The sequence below is a fragment of the Galendromus occidentalis genome, unplaced genomic scaffold, assembly GCF_000255335.2.
Source record: "Galendromus occidentalis unplaced genomic scaffold, Mocc_1.1 scf7180000076951, whole genome shotgun sequence".
NCBI lineage: Eukaryota > Metazoa > Arthropoda > Arachnida > Mesostigmata > Phytoseiidae > Galendromus > Galendromus occidentalis.
The window spans coordinates 576,427-597,277 of NW_003804940.1; the positions used below are offsets into that span (position 1 = coordinate 576,427).

Sequence of the window (20,851 nt, forward strand, 5' to 3'; positions counted from 1 at the left end):
GGTCCCGTGTGATGAATTGATCGGAGGCGATTCCTCGGAACAATCCTGATTGTGAGCAAGGATTCTCCTCCCCGTGTGCTCGATAGTATCGACCTGACCCCTAGCACGCTTCCGCTCTTCCTCGATGAGCATCTCGACGACTGGTCGTGTACGCCAACGTCCGACTACTCACCTGCTCTCCTCGGACGCCTCCATATGCGGTGACACCAAGTACAGTCCGTCCCGATTCGTGTTGTAGTAGGGTTGATTCCCGACGCGAGAATCGTACGCGCGAAGCCAATCTGGAGTCGTTCGAGGCTGTTGATTCGCGAACGGGCGGATTCTCTGTAGCAGGAACTCGATCAGGAACGGGTCCACCGAGAGCCAATCTCCTTCCAATTCTATTCTTTGTCGAGAGTCCCAGGTATAGAGCGTTTCCAGCGTATTCGCATCCAGATACTTCATGGACTGGGTCTGAGGGTTAACGACCTTGATCTCCTCGTCGCGGAATACGTCTGCAAGGAACCCGTCAATCTCCTCACGAGTCAAACGAATGGGACCGGGTGAGTTCGGGAAGGTGATGATGAGCCCAGAATCTTTGACCTTCGCAGCCACTTCCCAAGCGTCGACTTCGATGTTCGTGATTTCATGCCAGTTACCATCTGTGGTCCGCAGCTTGGTGTGCCTGTCCCCTGCGGGCGCCTTGTGCAGGAGCCCGCCTTCACCTACAGCGATATTTTTCTCGTCTATTTTGTCGCTTATCGACCGTATACTCCTGACGAAGCTCAGCGTCAAGGTGAACCTTCGTCCTGGATCAATCACCACGGTAAAACGTTCGAGACATTCTCTCACTATCTTGTCGATCTGAGGCAGATATAACTCCTCATCCTCATCTTCGATTCGACACTTGAAGATCGTTGGTTTACCACATTCTGCCAGTAATCGGTCAAAGAGGACTCGAACCCTATGTCCGCTGCGTCTCTCAAAATGGAAAGCTGGGTTTCTGTTTTGAGCCTGCGGGGGCCGTTCCCGAACTGCACCACCTCGGGTGACGTCTACGGCTACGGCTTCCGGGTGAGCAGGAGTATCGGCAGCGAAGTAAATTGCTCCGAAAAGGACGACGCCGGCACATGCAAAAAGCTTGATGGGAGCGGAATTTGACGGTCCGCCCCCTCGCAACCCGAATCGGCTGAGCGCCTCGATAGGTCTACGGAAGACGCTTTCGCGAAACGCTCGGGATAAGAGCGGCTCGCGTTCCATGCCAGGTTTCGATCGGCTTCCTCGATCGGTGTCGCTACATCGACTTCGTCGTTCCTATGACGCGGAAAGGGTTCACTTCATTCCGGGAATTTCCGTGACGGAGTGGAGTTCTACAATACCGTCCATCATACACTCGAGGTTCTATCCGGGAGAGAATGATTGAGGGTCAAGACTCCAGTTTAGTCATCCCGTGAGGAATTCATTGCGGGATCGAATGACACCAAGCAGGTCATGAACCGCAGAGTTCGATCTGCATGGCCTCTCGAATGAGGATAGGAAAAACTCTGCCGCGGGAGGAGTCGACAACTGTGCATCTGACGCGCGAGTTCGCTCCGGGGAACGGAGGAACCTAATTGTACAATAATTGGGAGAATCGTTCGACACCGTCCATCCGGAACATCATTATACCGATTTCAGAAAAGTTATTGAACAACGGTTTTAATTTATTTACGGCACAGTATGTACACCTCCGGTAGTCCGCAGACTCCACAATATACAATCATATATATTCACGGCGCGGTTTTACACGCTCTACGAAACTTAAGCTGGAGATCTTTCCCTTTGTGGAGCACCTTCACGTGCCGTAGATTGAAATCGGTGAAACAGTGATCCAGCGACAGCGTAATCCACGGCGCTCTCTGCATCCTGGGCACTTGGGGAAGCGCTCCTTGGAATGAGAATATGACTACCTACAACCAGCGCCTCACAGCTGTACAGTTATTGTGGCCGTGACTTTCGACACAGGGGTCTCTCTTCGGGGTGCCCGACGATTCGAAGGCATCAGCGGTTTCCTCAGCGCTCCGTGACGATCCAGACCTGGCTCTATGCTGTCGACTTGATCGATTCTGAAAGTCGAAGAACGAACTCTTAAATTCCCGCACGGATTCACCCACCGAAAACATGAACTCAGGAAATCCCATTCCAAAGCGATAACCCCACTCCGTAGCGAATGACAATGTGCGAGTAAACGAGACTCGGGATAGGGCGTCCGATATCCTTATATGAGCACGAGAGAACTCACCCGCTAGGGATACACTCAGTTTTCCTGTAATGGTTCTCCACTTCCTCAGAGAGATTAGCTTCGACTTGGGAGTCCTGCGAACCTAGCATTGCAGCCAAGAAACTCTTGCGCGCAGTTTCCTTATCAACAGAGGGTGAAACGGAATCCCTTGAGTTCGAGACCGCCGAGATAGTTGTTGTTGCAGGTCTGCGGAGCTCGACCTTATTGTCATCGCATACAGGCTTTCGGAGCGGATCGTTCTCGCTGAGTTTGAGGGTGTCGGGCCTCTTCGTTGACTGGAATCTTTGTGGGGCAGGCGATCCCGCCGATTTCTCAGCGCGACAAGTAGTTGCAGCTCTGCAAAAAAATAAGCACCATAAGCTTTTTTTTATGGAACGACAGAATCTGAGGGGCAGATGACGCTTCGGAGTTCCCGACATTCATATCCGACTGTTAGACATGGATCCGGCGGGCAGCACGGCATACTGACCGTCGAACTGATTTTCTCCGACCGCCAGATACTACTGGCAAGGATCTGATGCTCGGCTGGCTGCGGGTGTTCTGGATCGCTCTCAGAGCCCGTCGCTCGCGGATGCGACCCACAGTCTCGGCACTGAGCTGGCGCTTTTTAGAGGCACTGCGAGTGACTCTGACGTCAGGTTTGACCTCGGCGGGCTCTTGTAAGGACTCGTCAGGCTCTATCCGTGGGGGAGTGGGTCTCTTCACAATTTTCGAAACTGCATTCGTCGAGCTCGCTTTCCGTGAGCCCCTTCCGGATCCCGAAGAGCGCACAATAGTTTTGTGATTACCATGCTGGAATGAAAAAATAACGAAATGACTGTTTGAAGCTCTAAGGCCCCGAGACAATCGTGCTGTCGGAGAGAACTTCTCGGATCGTTTAGAATGTGAGCCGGGTCGCGTATTTTCACTGAGTCTCGGTATGCACCGCTGCCTGTTCTCCTCGCGGAAGACAATATTCACCTTGGGTTTAAGGAAGGTAAATAATTTCCGTTTCACCAGCGGTTCTCCGTGATCGCTGAGCTCATCGTCGGAGAGGATCTTATACGAGTCTTTCAAGGGTTCCAATTCCGGAGGTAGACTTGCGATCAGCTGAGCATGATCGATGAGCACCTGAACTGCGACGGTTGACATATCGCTGAATTTTTTGGCCACCTCCGGGTTCGTCTCGACCTTCACAGCGCAGGGCATCAAAGATGGTGCTAGTATCTTGGCGAGATTCGCGCTCGACATCTTGTTCCTCGTCTCTTGTTTGGAGATTTCCTGGATGAACGAAATTTAAAGTTTATATAAACATCTTCCCCAGACACATCTTCCGATGATTCAGACGGAACACTCTCATCGAGTTCCTCGGCTTTCAAAATTACTTAAACAATTCTTGAGCACAGAAGAGGACTCATCATCCACATTTTCTCGAAAATCGTCCAAATGCCAGGCGAATAATCTCTTTCGTTCGACGGATTCTTTACCCCGAGAGCGAACTTACTTGGAGGAATATTGCCACATGTTTGAGAGTATTCAAATGGAAAGTGGGCAGTAGTAAGCAGGCCATGAGGAGACTCTGCGTACGATGATGATGTGACTCTAACTCGACGCATTTCACGAAGACCTCATGGAGAATACTGGGTATAACGGGTTCTGGGAGCGCTCTGAGCCACCTGCGATTGAGAACATTTCACGCCTTGCCCTCACTTCGGACAACCTTTGTTGTGTTGATCCATCAACATTTCATTCGTTTTTTTCTGGAAAATCCCTATGCTTCTCGAGAGACCGACTCTCTTGTCGAGTTTGCGCTCTAAAGTGAGAACTACGAACCGTTTGAGGATGCATCCCACGTCGTGTATCGAGCATTCAAAATCTGAGGGGATTTCGGCATTGTTCTGCTCCATGACATCCTTCAACGCATTCGCACGTCTTTCGTTGCCGCTCTTGCGCAGAATGCCCTCATGCGAAGCTTGACTCAAGAGATGCGAGGTGATAGCTTCCAGAATGTGAGGAACCGGATTCGACGTGAGCGACGAAGTCGCCTGGAAAATCGATACAGGTCAATATGATTGGAGTCTCTCTCCAACTACGGTAAACCCCCCCCCCCCAACTTCCGCGTTGAATTTCAAGCTCCTACACAGCTCCAATAGAGAAGCAGATTGAACGGTCCGCGCACACTGCCTGAGGACCGTCGCGTCGTCTCGATTCTCGATCCGAATATATCAATGGAGTGATAATTTCGCCGAATTTACCTCCATTAATACGGTCGACACATCGGATCGCTCACAATGTCACCTCGGAGAATATTCTCCCAATAATACATAGATGGCAGCGAAAGAAGAATACAGTACCTGTTGTTGGAGATGCAGAGGTACTCCGAAGTACGACTGGCTCTCCTGACCTCGGCCAGCAGCGTCCTCGTGGAGTTTCTTCAGAGAATCGCGCAACTTGCGAGCTTTGAGAGCTGAAATCTTCAAGTGCTTCTTTGTGAGAAGCAATTTCAGGAGGTTCGCGTGCAGTTGACTCATGGCTGTGAGAAATCGCTTGCGGTTTAGCTCGTTTCCTTCAGCACCATCCACAGTCGTCCACCAAACACTGGAAGCTGAAAAACACAAGCCGTCAGTTCGCCAGTTCCACAAGAGTATTGTTTTCTGTTCCGCATCCGGACGTCTTCGAACGCCTCTGGGTTTTCGCTGACTGAGATCTCACCGTGCCGCAGTTTGTAACTCCGAATCAAACGGGGGCACAACACTCTTCTGAGGACCCATATGGCGCTGCCTAATCCGGGAGTCATTTTGTTCGGATTACATTGATCGAGAGGATCGACTGATATAAAGGAGTTGCCTGCTCTCATTGTGAGTCGATGAAAGTCGAGCTCTCCGCTGACGACTCCTGGCTTCTAAGGCCCAAGAGGCGCTCAGTATCAATGAGAACACAGGAGTGAGCTTCCGGGGTAAGAGCGACGAGCAGCAGATAAGCGGGGAGCCGAGAAAATATCGGGAATATTCTTGAGTGGATAATCATCGCTCAAATGAGTCGATTTGAGAGAACTCGTCGATGAAAAGAAATTGCGAATCAATTCCTGATTTCTTCTCCCGTTGTTTTGCTTCCGTGCGCATCCGCACTCACGCGACGTGCTTCGAACAATTCGAGACCTCCTCTCGCGGGCCGCGGGATATGACGCGGTCGTGAGAGCGACGGCTTCGATTCGCCTCAGCGAAAATAGAGTCGCGGGCAGAAACATGAGCCAGAAGAGTCAAGTTGACGCTTCCTACCTGTTACGAAAGAGTCTTATTGGAGCCCTTGTTCAATGATAGGCAGAGAGTCAACTATGCAAGCCACACTCGAACGATTCCGTGTCGGATGATCGAGCCCCTAATGGCGTATCCGGCGCTCGCTCGCTACGTCCATCGATTATTCTCTCCGAGAGTATCATGCGGAATCCGAGAGCCCAGAAGACTCTCTGCGACTGTTTGTAGTCTAACTCCCGATTAGGAATCGCATAATTTCTGATTGACTATCGGACGTCGAAACTCCACGAAGCTAGCGACTGTCCCGAGTTCGCACGATATTGTCAGTCGAATTTGTGGCAGCCGGATCGAACTGTGGGGATCATCCCTCTGTCGAGGCATTAGCTGAAGGAACATTTCACTCGGCCCGAGCTTTCAGCCACTGACACAGAGAACTGCTTGTCTTTCACTTTGACAAATCCTCCGGAGAAATCTGGCCCTAATCCTAATCGAGAGAACAAGGCTCACATCTTACATCGGATCTGTCGCTCAACTCAAGAAGCGACAAATCTCGCTCCGCCTTGACCGCTTGATCGGAAGTGGGGTAGCGTTGTGGTCGTCATTCGGAGCTGTCGACCAAGTTCGACTGCTATTGGGACTCCTTCGTGAATTTGTATGAAAAAATGTAACGGATGCAAATCCGCCGCGGCCCCTGGATCGTGAACTTCGGGACGAAAAATGCCCAACCATCTCCATTACGGCGCTCCAATTGACATCGATCGACTTTCGCGAGATTACAGGCCAAGCTTCGAGAACACAATGGTTCACAGGCGGTAAATCCCGAATGGTTTTGTGGAAACAATCGACTCATACGGAAATGGTCGGGAAGCAGCGATCTCGCTGGAGTTTTCGCTTCTTGAGCACTGTTCACGCTCGGGTACGGCTCAACATACGAAAGCATTGAATTACGGTCACGGCGTCGGAGGCCATCACTCCTCATGCGAAAATTCTCAGGACCAATGGATAAATCTAACCCATTGGAAAAGCGCCCGGAGTTCCAGTTTGGGAAGAAACAAGCGATACGCGATCCCTCGCTCTCGCACAGCGCTCCCCGAAGGCTCTTCGGAAGGTGACCGAATCCTCAAACATCCGGCAAATGAGGTAGACTGCCGAGACGGAATCGAAGGGCATTCTTCAATTTCAGGATTCACCCCTCCTTTTTTGACGCTCCTACTCCGTGGGGGCCGCTCGTCTCAGCGAACGCTCTTCGCCTCTGCATCGCTGTTTCCTCGCCTCCAGCGGGGACTTTTGGAAATAGGGGCTGTTCCCTGAAGCTCGAATGAAACTGAATTCAGAATACTCGTCGAAGCGATGTATGGGAACAGCTTATTCAAAGGAGCTCCACTCAAGTGAAAAATTCCACCACTTGACTCGATGTTGCCTGACCTTGGCATCGCTTCTCAAGTGCAAAAGAAAATTTTCGATGAAAAGAAAAGTCACAGGTCGTCGGAGTTAAGCGGAGATCTGCACGGGGCCTGGTCCACCCATTTGTCAGTGGTGATTGCGCTCGAATGAATGTCTGCATTTGCTAATGTGAGTGCAGCAGCACGGAAAAAAAGCGGAGAAAAGACGACGAATCCGTTCGACAAAGGGAAAACAGATTGCTCGTTGCGAAGTAATCTGCCGACTGAGGTTAACTAGCGCTCAATGACTGCAAAGGCAGCGAATGCCGCTGCTCGCGCACGGTGGTGTTTAGAAGAGCGAATCTGTTGCCATTAGAGCGAAAACATCAAATTGTGCTGACCAGACCGAAATGCGAAAGTGCCGCCAGGCTATGATTGCGGCAGCGGTAGAAGCGGCGGAAGCCGCAGCGAGAGCCATCTCAGAACCAGTGACTGTATGAAGGAGGGATCCGACTCCGGGAAAAAATAACCGGGAAAAAGGAGGAAAACAACACTATTTAATGCGGATAGTAGCAGCCGGCTCTGGCATCAACGGCGCAATAATAAGACCAGAAGTCGAGAGTGGAAAAACTAAAGCGACTGCTCGAAACCGTATCTAGCGCAAACTATCCCCGAGCTGAGGTAAACTACGCCGCTATTTTTTGAGCCTTGACAAATGTCCCTCGGCTACGGAACGGTCCGGCGTCAGTATCAACCAGAAGAGCTGGCAGCGGACGAAGTGAGCGCGAGCAACGGACAGCGGACGACTCGTAATAATCGAAGTCAAAGCCAATAAACGCAGCGGTCCAAGACAGTAGTCGCTGCTCGTTGCTTCAGGTACCCCGAGGAGAAAATCTGGTCGCCAATTGCGGCACCTCCCGGACCCCCATGCGAAAGGTCGCCATCGACGACGGGCGAAAATCGTATATACATATGTACCGCTTGTAGATCCATAAGCGAGATATCCCGAGTCGGGGACACACGTCCTTTCGACATCGCAGCTTGATAACGACGTTTAGGAGTGAGCTTAAGTGAGAAAGTAACTAATCAAGACGGATTGACGCGCGGGCCTCTCCAGTCAGTCAGTGAGTCAGTCGGCCACTCAGGCAGGCAGCCAGCCAGCACGCCAGCCGAACAAGCATCATCAGCTGTTCTTCGGTCCAACTTCAGAGCCTTAGTTATTCGTGTTAGTGGGTCTATCTGTCTGCTTTGTGGGCATGAGTGAGCCCCTGAGAAGCCCAAGCTTGAATTCCTCAAGACATCATGGTGTGGTCATGCGATTTCTCTGGTCAGGAGGATTTCTGAGCAGAATGTATAGAATTTTTCGAAAGTTCCCCCTCCAAACTTGCGGTTCTCCACGGGACGGAGGAGCAAATGAATTTGAGTCGCATCGAGGAATGGCTCATCAATTCAGAGAGCAGAGTGGCTTGCAATAACGTGTGTATGAGAAAAGTTCGATTCCCAAGTATCTCACCAATAATCCAGTCAGTTCTCTTACATCTTCCCATGTGGGGAGCCTGTGAATCCCCTTCCGACGACAAATTCATATACGAGCCAAGATAGAAAAACAAAATTGCAGGTTTCGAAATGTCTCCGAACCGATACAATGACGAATGTTTCCACGAACATGACACTGGTGCTATTCTTGAGACGCCTTCTCACCATGAAGACTGGTTCCACCCGAGTTCACCCTTGACCACAGCTCGAGTTTTTTTCAAGGCGGTTTCGATCGAAACTTCTCAGCTGCTCCGGGAACCGCCTACTCTATGTATACCTCCGCGGTGATCCGATAGACAAAAAGAAATCACTACTCGTTTTGCAACAAAAGTGAATTCGTGAGGTTGGACCTCGCCCTCACCGACTCCGAAGCGTCGGTGGCTGCACAGCCGTCGCCCACGTCTCACTTAATTAACGGACGGATTTGCATTGGAACGTTCTCCCGCAACAAATTTGTCAATGATCCATCACGAGCCCGATTTCCGTGTTGACGCTTTTGCATTCGGAGAGGAATCGGTATCCTGTCGCTTCTGAAGCCTTTCCTCGTCGGAAGAGACGCCGGGCTGGTGAGCGAGGCAAATCGGCTTAAGCGGAGAAATCGTTGCGTGGCTTGGAACCGTTCGGTGATCTCAAGCCCAGGAAAGAAGAGAAAAGGAGACATATTCCTCAAAATCATGCGGCAATAATGTTATTGTGTGCTGCGTCGTCGGTTTATTTTTCTTTTTCTCGCTACACACGTTTTGACCATTACTCAATCAAAGTCACCTCTTCACCGTTGTCGGCGTAGTAAGCACAAGGAGAAGCAGCGCTGACCCGAAACTGATCCTCGAACGAAAGTCTTAACCCCCGGGCGATCGACACAAACAGAGACGATGGAAGCACACGAAAGCAAAGCATTGACGCCAAAAGCAACAGCTGCAGTGTGCGGGGAGGGCGCAAGCCCCATTCGCTATTTTGTTCATTGCATCATCACGACGACTACGACCATCAATGAACGAAGATATCCGCGAGCAGTCGGTCGGACACCATTCAGCGAAAGTGTGCGAGCGCTCGTACGAGCCTAAATTGAAGATCGCAAGAAGTTACGCGGACCGAAGTCGACGACATCGTCAGATGATAATTATTATGCCGAGGGCCGTCGTGCTTCATTGCAGATCAATGAACGAATGGGTACGCGCGAACGACAACGCCTTCGCCCGATCCGTGATCAGAAATCAAGGCGCCAGGCGACAAAGGAACGGATGGCACCTGGCGAGACATGCAAGCAAAGCACAGAAACCGCCTCCGACGGACAGTCCGTCGTCACGAGAGGCGTGCTCACGAAAGAAATGCTCTCCTCTCATGATCGGATTGAAACCTTGAAAGGCGGGCAAAAGAGGGACGCGCGGACGGAGCCATCGTGCCGAGAAGAGCCAGAAGCTCGTTTTTAATTGTTGCGATGTCGCTTCTTTATTCTTTGTTGTTGGTTCGTTCTGACGTCTTCTTTGACAAGGAGCAAGTAATCAACAGAAATCGCCGGCGAACGATCCGCGTCGACAAGACGTCGGACTGTCGTAGAATGTTGTAAACTGACGTAACTGGGAAATTACATACTCCAGAATTAGGTATTCCAATGATGAGCGACACGCACCGAAGAGATCACTCTCTCGCCGCTACAGACGAGGCTGAGTTCGGGCCTGAATTCCTCGGGATGCGTAGCCGAATCGAGTGACGACTCAGTCGATGGGCTCCTCAGAGCCCGCCCCCGATTCGGTCACGCGATCGATCACCTATACGCCCATCTCGCGCAGATCGTCCGAGGGACGTCGGCGACCCCGGAAACAAGATACATTTTCTCCCCTCCGCTAATCCTCGTTCTGCTACGGTGGTAAGGCAGCGTAAACCAGCCTCCCGTCAACGTGCGGACGGGCGAATCGGTCCCATAAAGGTTAACTAAATATAGCTTCCCTATGGTCTTTCAAAGAGCAGATTCACCCAGACCTATCGCCCAGGAGCTCCTCCGACAGGACTCGTTCACGCAACCTTGAACCTTGACCGTCCGCGAGGCCGTCCAACCTAATATCTCGTATGAACATCCCATGTTGGCCAACAGAATTGAGCACACACCGCTGCGCCGAGGACGCCGGTCGTCTGGAGAAAATCCCCCGACAAATCAAACATAGTCCCCCGATAGCAAACTCCGACCAAACACGACGTTGGCAAGAATGTTGTTCGTAGCGGAATCCCCGAGAGCTTTCAGTGATCTCCTAAACCAACAGAAATAGATTCATTGCTTCAGCATTGAAGGCAAACACCGCACTTTACTTATATGCGGCCAGCCATAAATCGTTTGCGTCCAAACTTCAAGCAGAGCGAGGCGGCGAGAGTTTTGTCTTGCTTGATCAAAGGGGGAAGGATGCGCGCGGATTTATTAAGTTTTACGCGGATTCATCTGACGCAGAAATTCCTTCGAGTTCAAAGCATGTCGTTGACGTCGTGCTAACGTTCGACGAGAATAGAAATCAACGCTGGTGCGTCCACCTGATTGTCTCGATGTCTCAGCGACTGCGAATCGAGATAAGGGTGGGGTGGGCGCGCATTAATCGATTTCAAGAGAGCGATATGCAGGTATTAGATGAAGCCGGCCAATACGGCAAGTGATCAATAGATTATCTAGCTCATCCTAGGATTGGACAAAACACCGATACGCGAGAGACGCGGGAAAGCCCAACAAAGCTACTCGGCGCTCCTTTCCTTCGCCTTGGAAGCTATTGAATCGGACTCCGAGACGAGGAGATACCTCAGAAAATTTGTGGAACTTCCCCGGGGAAAAATCCGATACCCGAATCGCCAGCGTTCCATTCAGGGGACTCACCGCAATTTTTCATCGAAGCTCGCAGTAGCGCTGTGTGCTTTACGATATTGAAGTTGTCGGGCATGGTTCACAACACGCTAAACGTCTCGGAGATAGCGGCCCAGTTGAAACAATCACAAAGAGTTCCAAAGCACGTCAACGTAAAATGTTTGCGATAGTCAAAATCCCGGTGGTGATGCCCTAGCCTGTCTGCGTGTGTGAAAGTGCGCCCACCTACTGGCAAGTGGCAAGCCCTCCCGATTGTCTATACCTGTGTTTGTGGAGAGAGATCCCTTTCCGTGGCCTCCATAATCCAAGCTGCAGACTCCACTGCTGGGACTCATGTCGTTGACAACCCACAGACAGAACTTGAGACCTGTCGCCCACGCTCGGGCGAAACGACTCCGTGAATAAGTAACTAGGTATCTATTTCAGTCGAACGCGGGCGGGAAAAGTCTTACTCGGCCGAAAACAAACTCCGGCCGATGAACAATACAGTTGGACTCCGGGATCTGAATGAGCGGGTGACAAAGAACCGCGAGCGCAGAATCACCGTCCCCGGTAGCTCCATTGCATACCGATCGGTGGCCGGAGCTCGCTTCAGGCGTCGCGCCGTAGGACGGAAGACTCATTCTGATTACGGAGATGAAAATGAAAGTCACGTTGTCGCGCATTTTGTCTTTCTCGTTTCTTTTTTTTGTGTTGTCGGTCACAATTCACAAAAACGAGTCTTCGGCGGAGGGATCACGTTTCAGATCTGTACCATATTTCCGGGAATTTTCGTTCCGAATGTCATTGCTGATGATGCACACACAGAAAAACACGCAGCGAGGCACGCACGAGACTAAAGGATCAAAAAGCGGGACCACTCTACAACACAGGGATTGTGATTCAACGTTCTATGTTCCCGCGCCGATCTCTTCATGAATGATAACGCATGGAGAAACGCATGGGGTATCGATGCACAGCAAAGCTGAGGGACTCCATGAGGTCCCCAACTTTATAGAATTAAAAGCTACTCCCTCCCCGTAGTCAGGGCATCAACGAGTCTACGCAATTGGTCCGCATTTAGAACGTTTCCTCCATCTACCATTCGGATTCTAGTTCTGCGAAGGGTATGAAGCATATTGGTCAAAGTCGCAGCCAAACCGAAGTCACAGAACATTAATTACGCCGATCATTACTACCGCAGATATCCTCACGTAACAGACAATCTAATTTACCTGCTGCTGTTTGATTTAGTCGAGAATCCGTTCGACACGAACGATCGCGATTTTGATCCGTACATGTCACGAAAAGTCTCGACACTGCTGTTATCAAAGGACGGGAACTCCAATGCTCGCTGAGTCTAGCATCGTTGCGGACGACTCTCTAGGCGGACGACTCTTTATGCGGACGAGGTAAAGGAGTACATAAAATCACGGAGCGTCGCTGCTTCCGTCGAGAGACGTTGCTCGAGCTCAAGTTCTACAGCACTCGCGCGCGTCCCAAGCACTTCCACGACCACTTAGTTCCAAAGCCGAGTTTATTTCAGGGGACCATTTGATTTTGGCCGGCAGTCGAGGCTGGCTCGGCACCCTCCCTTTCCGAAGCCCTCACCACTCGTGGTGCGTGGTGGTGGTCAGCCTCATGTCGTTCGCTCTCACCCTCGTGTCCCTTGCATTTTCCCTTCACTTTTTCGTTTTGGAATTCTCATTTTTCTAGGGAGACAGAAAATACTCGCAAATGAATAGGCCTGATGAACAATATGGGAAGAAGAGATGATTTTGCCGATGCCTCCCCCTCCAGGGCCAGAGGTGAAGGGCAGGCATCGCGGCGTAACATTGTATCGTGTGAACGGTCTCCTACTCTGCCACAATGGTCGCTCTACGGCGAGCGTCATTCATCGGAGGAAATTGATAATTGAAATGTTTGGCGGTATGTCTTTATCCCAGCACTGGCGGAGCTGACGAAAAGATCCGATACTGGCTCTTCCTTCATGAAAGAACAGTCTCTTGAATGGACTGCGCAGAGCTCCTCCTTCTGCGTCGTTCGCGTCATTGTCTGACGGAACGGGATGTTCAGCGCAAGAACAGACAGCAGTCAAATCAATGTCTCAGAGAAATCGAATTTTTTCTTCCAATAATTCATTCAAAGATGAAGATTCCACGACCACATATCGGTGGCGAGCGCTAATCGAAATCGCGGATGCAAATCGATTCATCGACTGTCTCCGGTACTGTTTGAAACGACGTTTCATAATGCACTGCTATCGATCGCGGTGAGCCAGTCGAAACTGATAATTTGGTCGAATACAAAGGCAACGTCCGCGAGAAGTTGCCGATTACGACGGCGTTTCAAACCCCTCACGAGTGGACAGGATTCCTGACGAGCGGCTCGACATCACACATGGAGCTCCTGACTGGAGGCGATTCTCTCTGAGAAACTCAGAATTCTGGGAATCCCCGATCTTTCGCTCTGGGACGGAAAGCGACAGGGAGTTTCCCGATTATGCCCTCTGCTGATTCCGATCACACGAGGCCGGGGACCCTCATCGACTGTTTTTCGATCAGGCTACAGGTTGATCCGAGAAGCGCTCGCTTACTCACTCAGATGAGGCCAGGAGCGAGCATTGAAGAAGCACACGTATTACGGGGCCCCTAAGTGAGATAGGACGGGTTGTACAGCGGCAATAGCGATGTACATTGAACGTTCCGAAGCTCAAACCACTTTGCCGCGCCGTTGTCGTCGTTGTTCTTGCCCCGGGAAATCGCGCGGATGGCATGAGTGGAGTGTTCACTTTCCTTTCTGTGTTCGGCCTGTGTCGCCGCTTCGCGTGACTTGCATGCTCGATCATGGGAAGGAAGCTCAAGACGTTTCGTTGGCTTTTGACTCACATAAGAGCAGTAGTCCACGTTCACACAGAATCATGCGTGCACCGATGAGCCAACCGTGGTCATGAGGAGGCTGGCGTAGTGGAGATACTCCATTGAAAAACAATCCAAAGAACTTCGGCAATCACTCGACGCCCAAGCCCGAACCAAAAAGATCGTAATCGCCTACGGCACCGAGAGCGTTCACCGAGAAAATAACACAGTCAGGCGGCTCAACGCCGGTGAGTCTGCGAAAACAGAGCCGAAAAACGATCCAGAAAGAACGAGGAGCCCACGTGCACTTCTTCAAAATGCTGCACCGGAAGGTCAAAGATACGAAATTGATCAATCATGAATCGGATCACGAAAAAATCTACCGGATTCCCGCCCCGGACGACTCGAGAGTCTTCAGGCTTTCGAGCGGAAGCTTGCGGCTCTCAAGCGATACAAGCTCCATGAGTTCGCGTAAAGCTGTCATCGGGCCCTCATTGCGTCGTTCACCAAGGACCCGCAGAGGGCAAACGTCTCGCAGCGAGGGGGCTTTGTGAGTGGAATCTTTAAATGCCTCGTTCTCACAGCAGGTCGTTATTTACGATGGTTAAATACTGCGTACCCGTCCGAATTGCTCACTCAGATGAACGCAGAGACAGTACGAATCAGTCCGACGAACAGACGGACAGCCAGCCAGTTTGTTTGCTTTCGGAACATTCGCTGCGAGATGTATCGAAGGCGAAAGGGGCAACAAAGAACTCCTAAGAACTGAAGGAATCTACTCGAGAACGATCTTCTCGTATCGCCTGCGCCTGAAAGAAAACGCTCATGTCCCCACCGATTCGATCGAGGCAACTAAGACTTTCGGTCAGCGCAGCGGCTTCTATGCGATTCTTGGGTTTTTCGATATTCTAAAATGAAGCATCCCCGGCTTCAGATAAACGACATCGAGCTCAATGTAAAGCGTTCGCTAACGGGATCACTATCGTTGGCCGGAATATGCGGTGCACATCCACACCCAACAGCTGCGAAAAACCTCAGGATTTTCAGGTCGGCCGTAACAGGGTTCCGCTATTCATAGGCACGCTCCGGCCGGAGCGCGATTCCAGTGACTGTTCCACTTTGGCGGCGAACACATCTCTCACCCTTGATCTAAAAAAACGAGTCCTAAAGTCTGTAGGTCGAACCGAATCGAGTCGGAAGCGCCCAGCCGTGGCTTAGTGTCACGGCAGACATGACATCATCGCGACGGATGATCACGCGTTCACGCTTGTCTACTCGGTGTGACAACACAGCCCTGAATACGTCTGCCGAAATATTCGATACGGACTCATTGTTCGAAGAGTTCGGATATCCTGTCGCCCGATCTGTTCCTCAAAAGTACAATGGCTCCAATGACAAGCCATTCGATTGGAAGACCTCTGTACGCTTACAACAGTTTCTTTGAAGAAGGTAAGAGTCGGATTTGGGCCCAACCTTTTTAGCCATCGAGATTGGTAGTGCAGACAGTGATTTATACTCCGGCGAGGACAAACAATTACTCGACTGACGTCTTAGAGGAAAACTTCCAGATAATCCGTCTCCCGAAGGAGTCCTTGGGCGTTCCACAAAAACAAAGCGGTTCCTCTCGTCGCGCCCTGAGGCAAGAATAGCTCAAGAATTTGCTTACCTAATATGTCGTTTAGCGGTCGATGATTCTATTCCAAGGAAAGAGCTGGGGAACTCTCCGGGACACGTCGGAGACAGTGGCGTAAACACGGCTCAGAGGACGGGCGTCGATCCTGACCGATGGAAACTTCCGAGGACTTTTCCTACAGGAGCACGCTGTGGCACGTGACGTGTCACACAGTCTTCTCCGAGCCGTTCGCTCACTCGGCGACAGGATTCCCGACTGCCTCTCTAGGAACATATGTACAATAATGACGAAATTCAATCGATGAGTTTCTCTGAGAGGAGCGGTATCGATTGTCCTGCGGAATGATCCCTAGGAACTTCGAATTTAGCAACGAATACCCGTGCGAATATCGCGGACGGATGCCCTTAAGCAGAAGCGCCGCGTTCGGACATTTCCTGAAGGCTTGTCCGCATCCCCCCACGAATACCTCATAAGCCAGCGAAGAACAAGAACCCGGGGCGGAGCTTTCGAAACACCAAAGAACGGAATGCAACCATATTTCTCCACCGGCACCCGTATGCAGACGCGACAGAATGCCAGGCGCTACGTCGATCGTTCTGATGTATCGAGACAACTGGTCAAATTGGGAGCTAGGGAACGGTCTCAGGAGACCTCCCACTCTCCATTCATTCGACAGAACCAGCGAACGTCTGAGCGGATTGCCATCCCTCGAAACGATTTAGAGACCTCCAGACTCAGAATCCCCGCGGACGCTTAGGAGCTAGATCTTTCGAAACTCCGTCGGTCCCTCGGCAGCCTGACGGGATGATTGCACCAGATTTCCAGCTTACTCCGTCTGAGTCAGTGAGACCAGACTCTGCGCCCTCTAATCCTCGTCTGTTCTCGTGTCCTATTTCTGGAGCCACCGCTCCAGATCGAATTGCTCGTTCCTCCCGTCTAGCCGAGGTTTGCGACGCGTGTTCCGTTACTGTTCGCGGCCCAGCATGGGCTCGCTATTCCCTCCCGGGCACTGGCTGCGAGAACGTGTTTGACACAACGACGGCCACACAACCTAAAAATGGCATCTAACCAACTGGTAGTGGTCGTCGCCGTCTCAACAAGCAGCGGGATCGAGCGGAAGCGACGTCAATTCTAATAATACACACTCCCCATGGAATCGATGGATGAACCCGACCACCCATAAGCCTATGAAATGAAACGACTAAACTATGAATAGAAAACCAGCTGGCTGAATGAGGCGCTTTATGGTTCTCTGGGGGCCGAGTCGGCTGGTCGAGTTTCATATATAGATCGCAGACTTTGGAAACGACCATGCAACCGACAAGCCGTTGAATTCCATGGCGACGGAAGCCGGTCTTGACGTGAATAAGTTTAATCCGATCATGTAGTCGGCTGCTCCGGCAGGCAGGAATCAAATTGAGCGGCATGAGCACTAATGAGTCGAGTCGAATAATCCATCTATCTACCAACCCATCGAATGAATGTCGAGAGGGCTTCCTGAGAGAAAGTGGGGGCAAGCTCCGGTGTAAATCCTGAGCCGGTAGTGTTCCACGCCGTTACCCTCCGTTACTACACGGGAAAACGGTGGTTGCTCACGTCAGCGTCATAGGCGATGAGCAATTCCAGGCATGAGCCGCGCGGAGAAGCTCACTCGGACCTACAGAATGTCTGTTCTCACTGAACACTGCGGGACCGTTCGTCGTCTCGCGCATATCTCTCCATAAACATCATTAATTTGACTCTTGCTGCGTTTGAGCGGCCGATCGACGCGCTTCGTCGCCGTTATACAACACCGGCATCGAGAAGTTTCACCGAGGCTCGACGTCGCCGACGCGTCGATGGGGAGATTGTCGAAAACTTCCGCTCTCTCGGCGACATATCCCCTGGGAACGTCCCCGATTCGCCAAGAAGGTCGCCGTGTTTCTCCTGCCGCAAAGTTCTTATTACCACACTGACGGATCCTGACCGTTTCATTCGGATTCTGAATTTGCTATGTCCTCATACCTCCGGCACAATTCCGTGCTACGCGGCGTAATGGGCTGGAACTCGAGCTCGGGCGAATCGGAATCTGGTGATCCGCTCTTTGCTCCGAAAAGGGAATCCTGGTGCTCCATCATGATAGAGTGCTCCGACACTCGAGCTTGACATTCTTATCATATAGTGAATTTTCACGCCCGTTCGAGTGAGTGACGTTTCGCACGTCGCAGCATCGATGGAGAATAATAATAATTCAAGGAGACCAGGGTCACTGACGAAGAAAGATGAGTGAAGCACAAGATCGGATCTGTCTGCGCGATGCAAATAAAACATAAACGTCTCCGCGGGCAAAACATAATATTTCCCGCGGGCAGAACATAATCTTCTCATCCGGAATCGACGTGTAGGAGCCAGTCAGTAAGAAAGATTTCTTGAGCGCAGCGGTGGCGTCGATGGGACGAGATCGAAAGCAATGAAGTGCCGGGGCAACTGATGTGAGAGAATAGCAGAAGAATTGACCAACGGGCACTCGCTTCTGAGTGTTTTTTTTTCGGCAGCCGCGGTCGAATCGTTGACGTGGCGAGCAGAAAAATTGACGGCAATATGATCAGCACTCAGTTTGTCCATCAGCTCATGCAGCTGAAGGAAAAGAACGAGCCAGCCAGCCAACCAGCCTATCAGCAAAACCAAAGATTTAACGAACGTATCAACGAACGAACGAAAGAGCGCTGAAGGTCAACGTCAAAATTCTCCAGCGTGGGGTGTCTTGAATTTTTAGCGAAATTCCACAGACACCGCCAAAAGCAATTGGAATGCTTGCTTCGCTGGAATATTTCGGGGATGCTTCAGTCTTTTTGTGTGCAGGGCGAACCGTGATTTTCGAGAATCAACCTGCGAGCACAGCTGAGCGTTAGCAATAAGCGAGGCGCTGGAGCAGCAATGCGGAACCGATGCCCGGTTCGCGACCGATGCCCTTCTGTGGTGACAATTCTTCGAACCAGGAATGTCTCCGCCAGACTGGCATTGGAGGACATTCTGGAGAGAGAGCGAGCGAGCGAAAATGTCTTTAAACTGATATTCCAATGGAGGCCTCTGCCGAGAACATGGGGAAGCGAAAGGATCAGGACGAACATAATTTCTTCGATCGCCAGAACAAGCTCGATGTCTATGCCTCTTCACTCGCGAACTTGCGAGGATACAGCTGACGTATGAAGCGACGGATCTTCCCCTGTCACGCCACGGATGCAAGAGAGAGCTCCACGTTCAGCGAATCATCCTCGAGTGCTATTATATCATAGGAGTCATGGTCTTCAACACCAATGATTGGTGCTGACGGAGTTCCCGAAGCAGATGGAATAACCGCTCGGAGGTCAAAGTGCATGTGTTGAACCTCGAGTAGGAAAAGATGCTCCATCCAATCGGAGGGCCGCTCCGACATCGAGAACTCGTTATGCAGAAAGCTCTCTCGAATGACGCGTCGCTTGAATATCGATGTTCTCCGGGAGCTTATCGCGGAATGAATTCCGTCCATACTCTGGTCATTTTCGGTCATTTCATCTACGCTCGTGGCATTCCGGACATGCGGCGTCGGGCTAGAAGGCGAAGGAGCCAGAAAAATACGCGGGGCTTTCGCCAAGCTCCAGGTGTCTAACGCAGAGCTCATGGATCTTTGGGAAATCTCTCCAAGTTTCCGATGCAAACCGACCGTCGGTGCTCGAGAATGGTTTCGTTGACTACTGCTATCGTTATCGTTTGTCCACGGTCAGACTCCGAAGACATTTGAAAGAAGGAAAGCGACATGCCACAGGTGGCCATAGCGGGAAAGAAGGGAGAGTAGGGAAAACTGAAAGAAGTTGTAGGGCCTAAACAAGCGGCAAATTCAAATGTTCAGACTCACTTCTTTTGGGATTGAACTCCGTGATATTCTAGCGAGAGATTCCCTAGGGAAGGCTTCACGAGCAATGCTTCGTCCAACACTTATCCATATCCACGATGCGAGAGCTCGATCGGGCCCGGGATCCTTCGATATCGAACACAGCACGAGTGGAGCAAGTCCTAGGGGCCGTTCGACAAGCCGTTCCGAAGAAGCCGCATGAGCTACAACGGCCGCGGCGACTACAGCGGTGGCGGCGGGTTTTTCAAGTATCTTTGGGGAAAATAGGTCTGACGGTGAAATCGCGAAAACTTGGGGCGTGGTGGAAGCTCGGTCGATTTATAGATATTTTGACCGTTCTCTATTAGTTTGCATAAATCTTTTCGAAAGAAAATTTCATGATGGATCCCCGAGATATGCATCAATAATCACCAGAAATCATCAGCACTTTCCGAACCAGCGAGTCGTCTGCTTCACTGCTCGGATCCGAGTTCGAAATGTCGGATCCTTTGGATTCTCTCTGTGATTCTGGCAGATGAAGGGCAGTGATCCTCCGATGAAAGAATGATATAGGTACATCGGAATCCGGAACGCAGAGAAGCTTTTCTTCCAAGACGGGCGAAAGACCTCCACGGAGTCCATCTGAGCGGCGCGGTTTAAAATTTGAATACCTTCGACACTGAATCTGTCAACATCGGAATAGAGCTGATGATCTTAGCCTGGGATCCGGCCTGATTCGGGTGGTTCTGTTAGGAATTATCGCCGGTCGACTTCCTAGCTCCATTGACGCAGATGTGCCAACTGAGGCGGTCTGGGGTTCTATGTAGGCTGCTCCTCCGCCCTGATTTCTTTAGATGTTCAGATCATCCCTCCATCCTCTCATGAATGGGAGAGATCGGCCTCAGATAATGATTCTCAGACACAAGGATGCTCGTTTCGATGCGGAGGCAATGGCGACTTCGTCCATCAGAAAAGGGAAATGATTGTCTGGAATATTCTCGGTGATTGAACAATTGCCATGTCTCGGATATTCTCTTCCATTTTGGATTTTTATAATCCTCGAGTTGTCCTGGGGATGGGATGTTCCCCATTCGTTCTCGTCCGACCTCGAGGAGGCACGCTAGTCCATCCTGAACCCCTAGGTTGGAGCCTCAGATGAATCTGGTGCCGGAGGTACACTCGATAGAACACTCGAGGAAGCGCTCCCTCAATCTCGAATGGCCCTTGCGAAGATTCCAACCGGGAACATCGACAAGGAGCTCTCGCAGTGAGCCTGAT

The 20,851-nt window shown here is 51.1% G+C and overlaps 1 protein-coding gene across 1 annotated transcript; it reads right to left on the bottom strand.

The window, feature by feature from the left end:
* Positions 1-1,794: 1,794 nt before the first annotated feature.
* LOC100902924 (Rho GTPase-activating protein conundrum) lies at positions 1,795-11,458 on the bottom strand. Its single transcript, XM_029110664.1, has 8 exons — positions 11,266-11,458; positions 4,594-4,844; positions 4,073-4,284; positions 3,744-3,915; positions 3,221-3,520; positions 2,730-3,052; positions 2,261-2,596; positions 1,795-2,084 (listed from the first exon to the last, which is right to left on the bottom strand). Exons 1-8 carry the CDS (start codon positions 11,327-11,329, stop codon positions 1,943-1,945), a joined length of 1,800 nt encoding a protein of 599 aa, XP_028966497.1. The 5' UTR covers positions 11,330-11,458; the 3' UTR covers positions 1,795-1,942.
* Between the last annotated feature and the right edge of the window lie 9,393 nt (positions 11,459-20,851).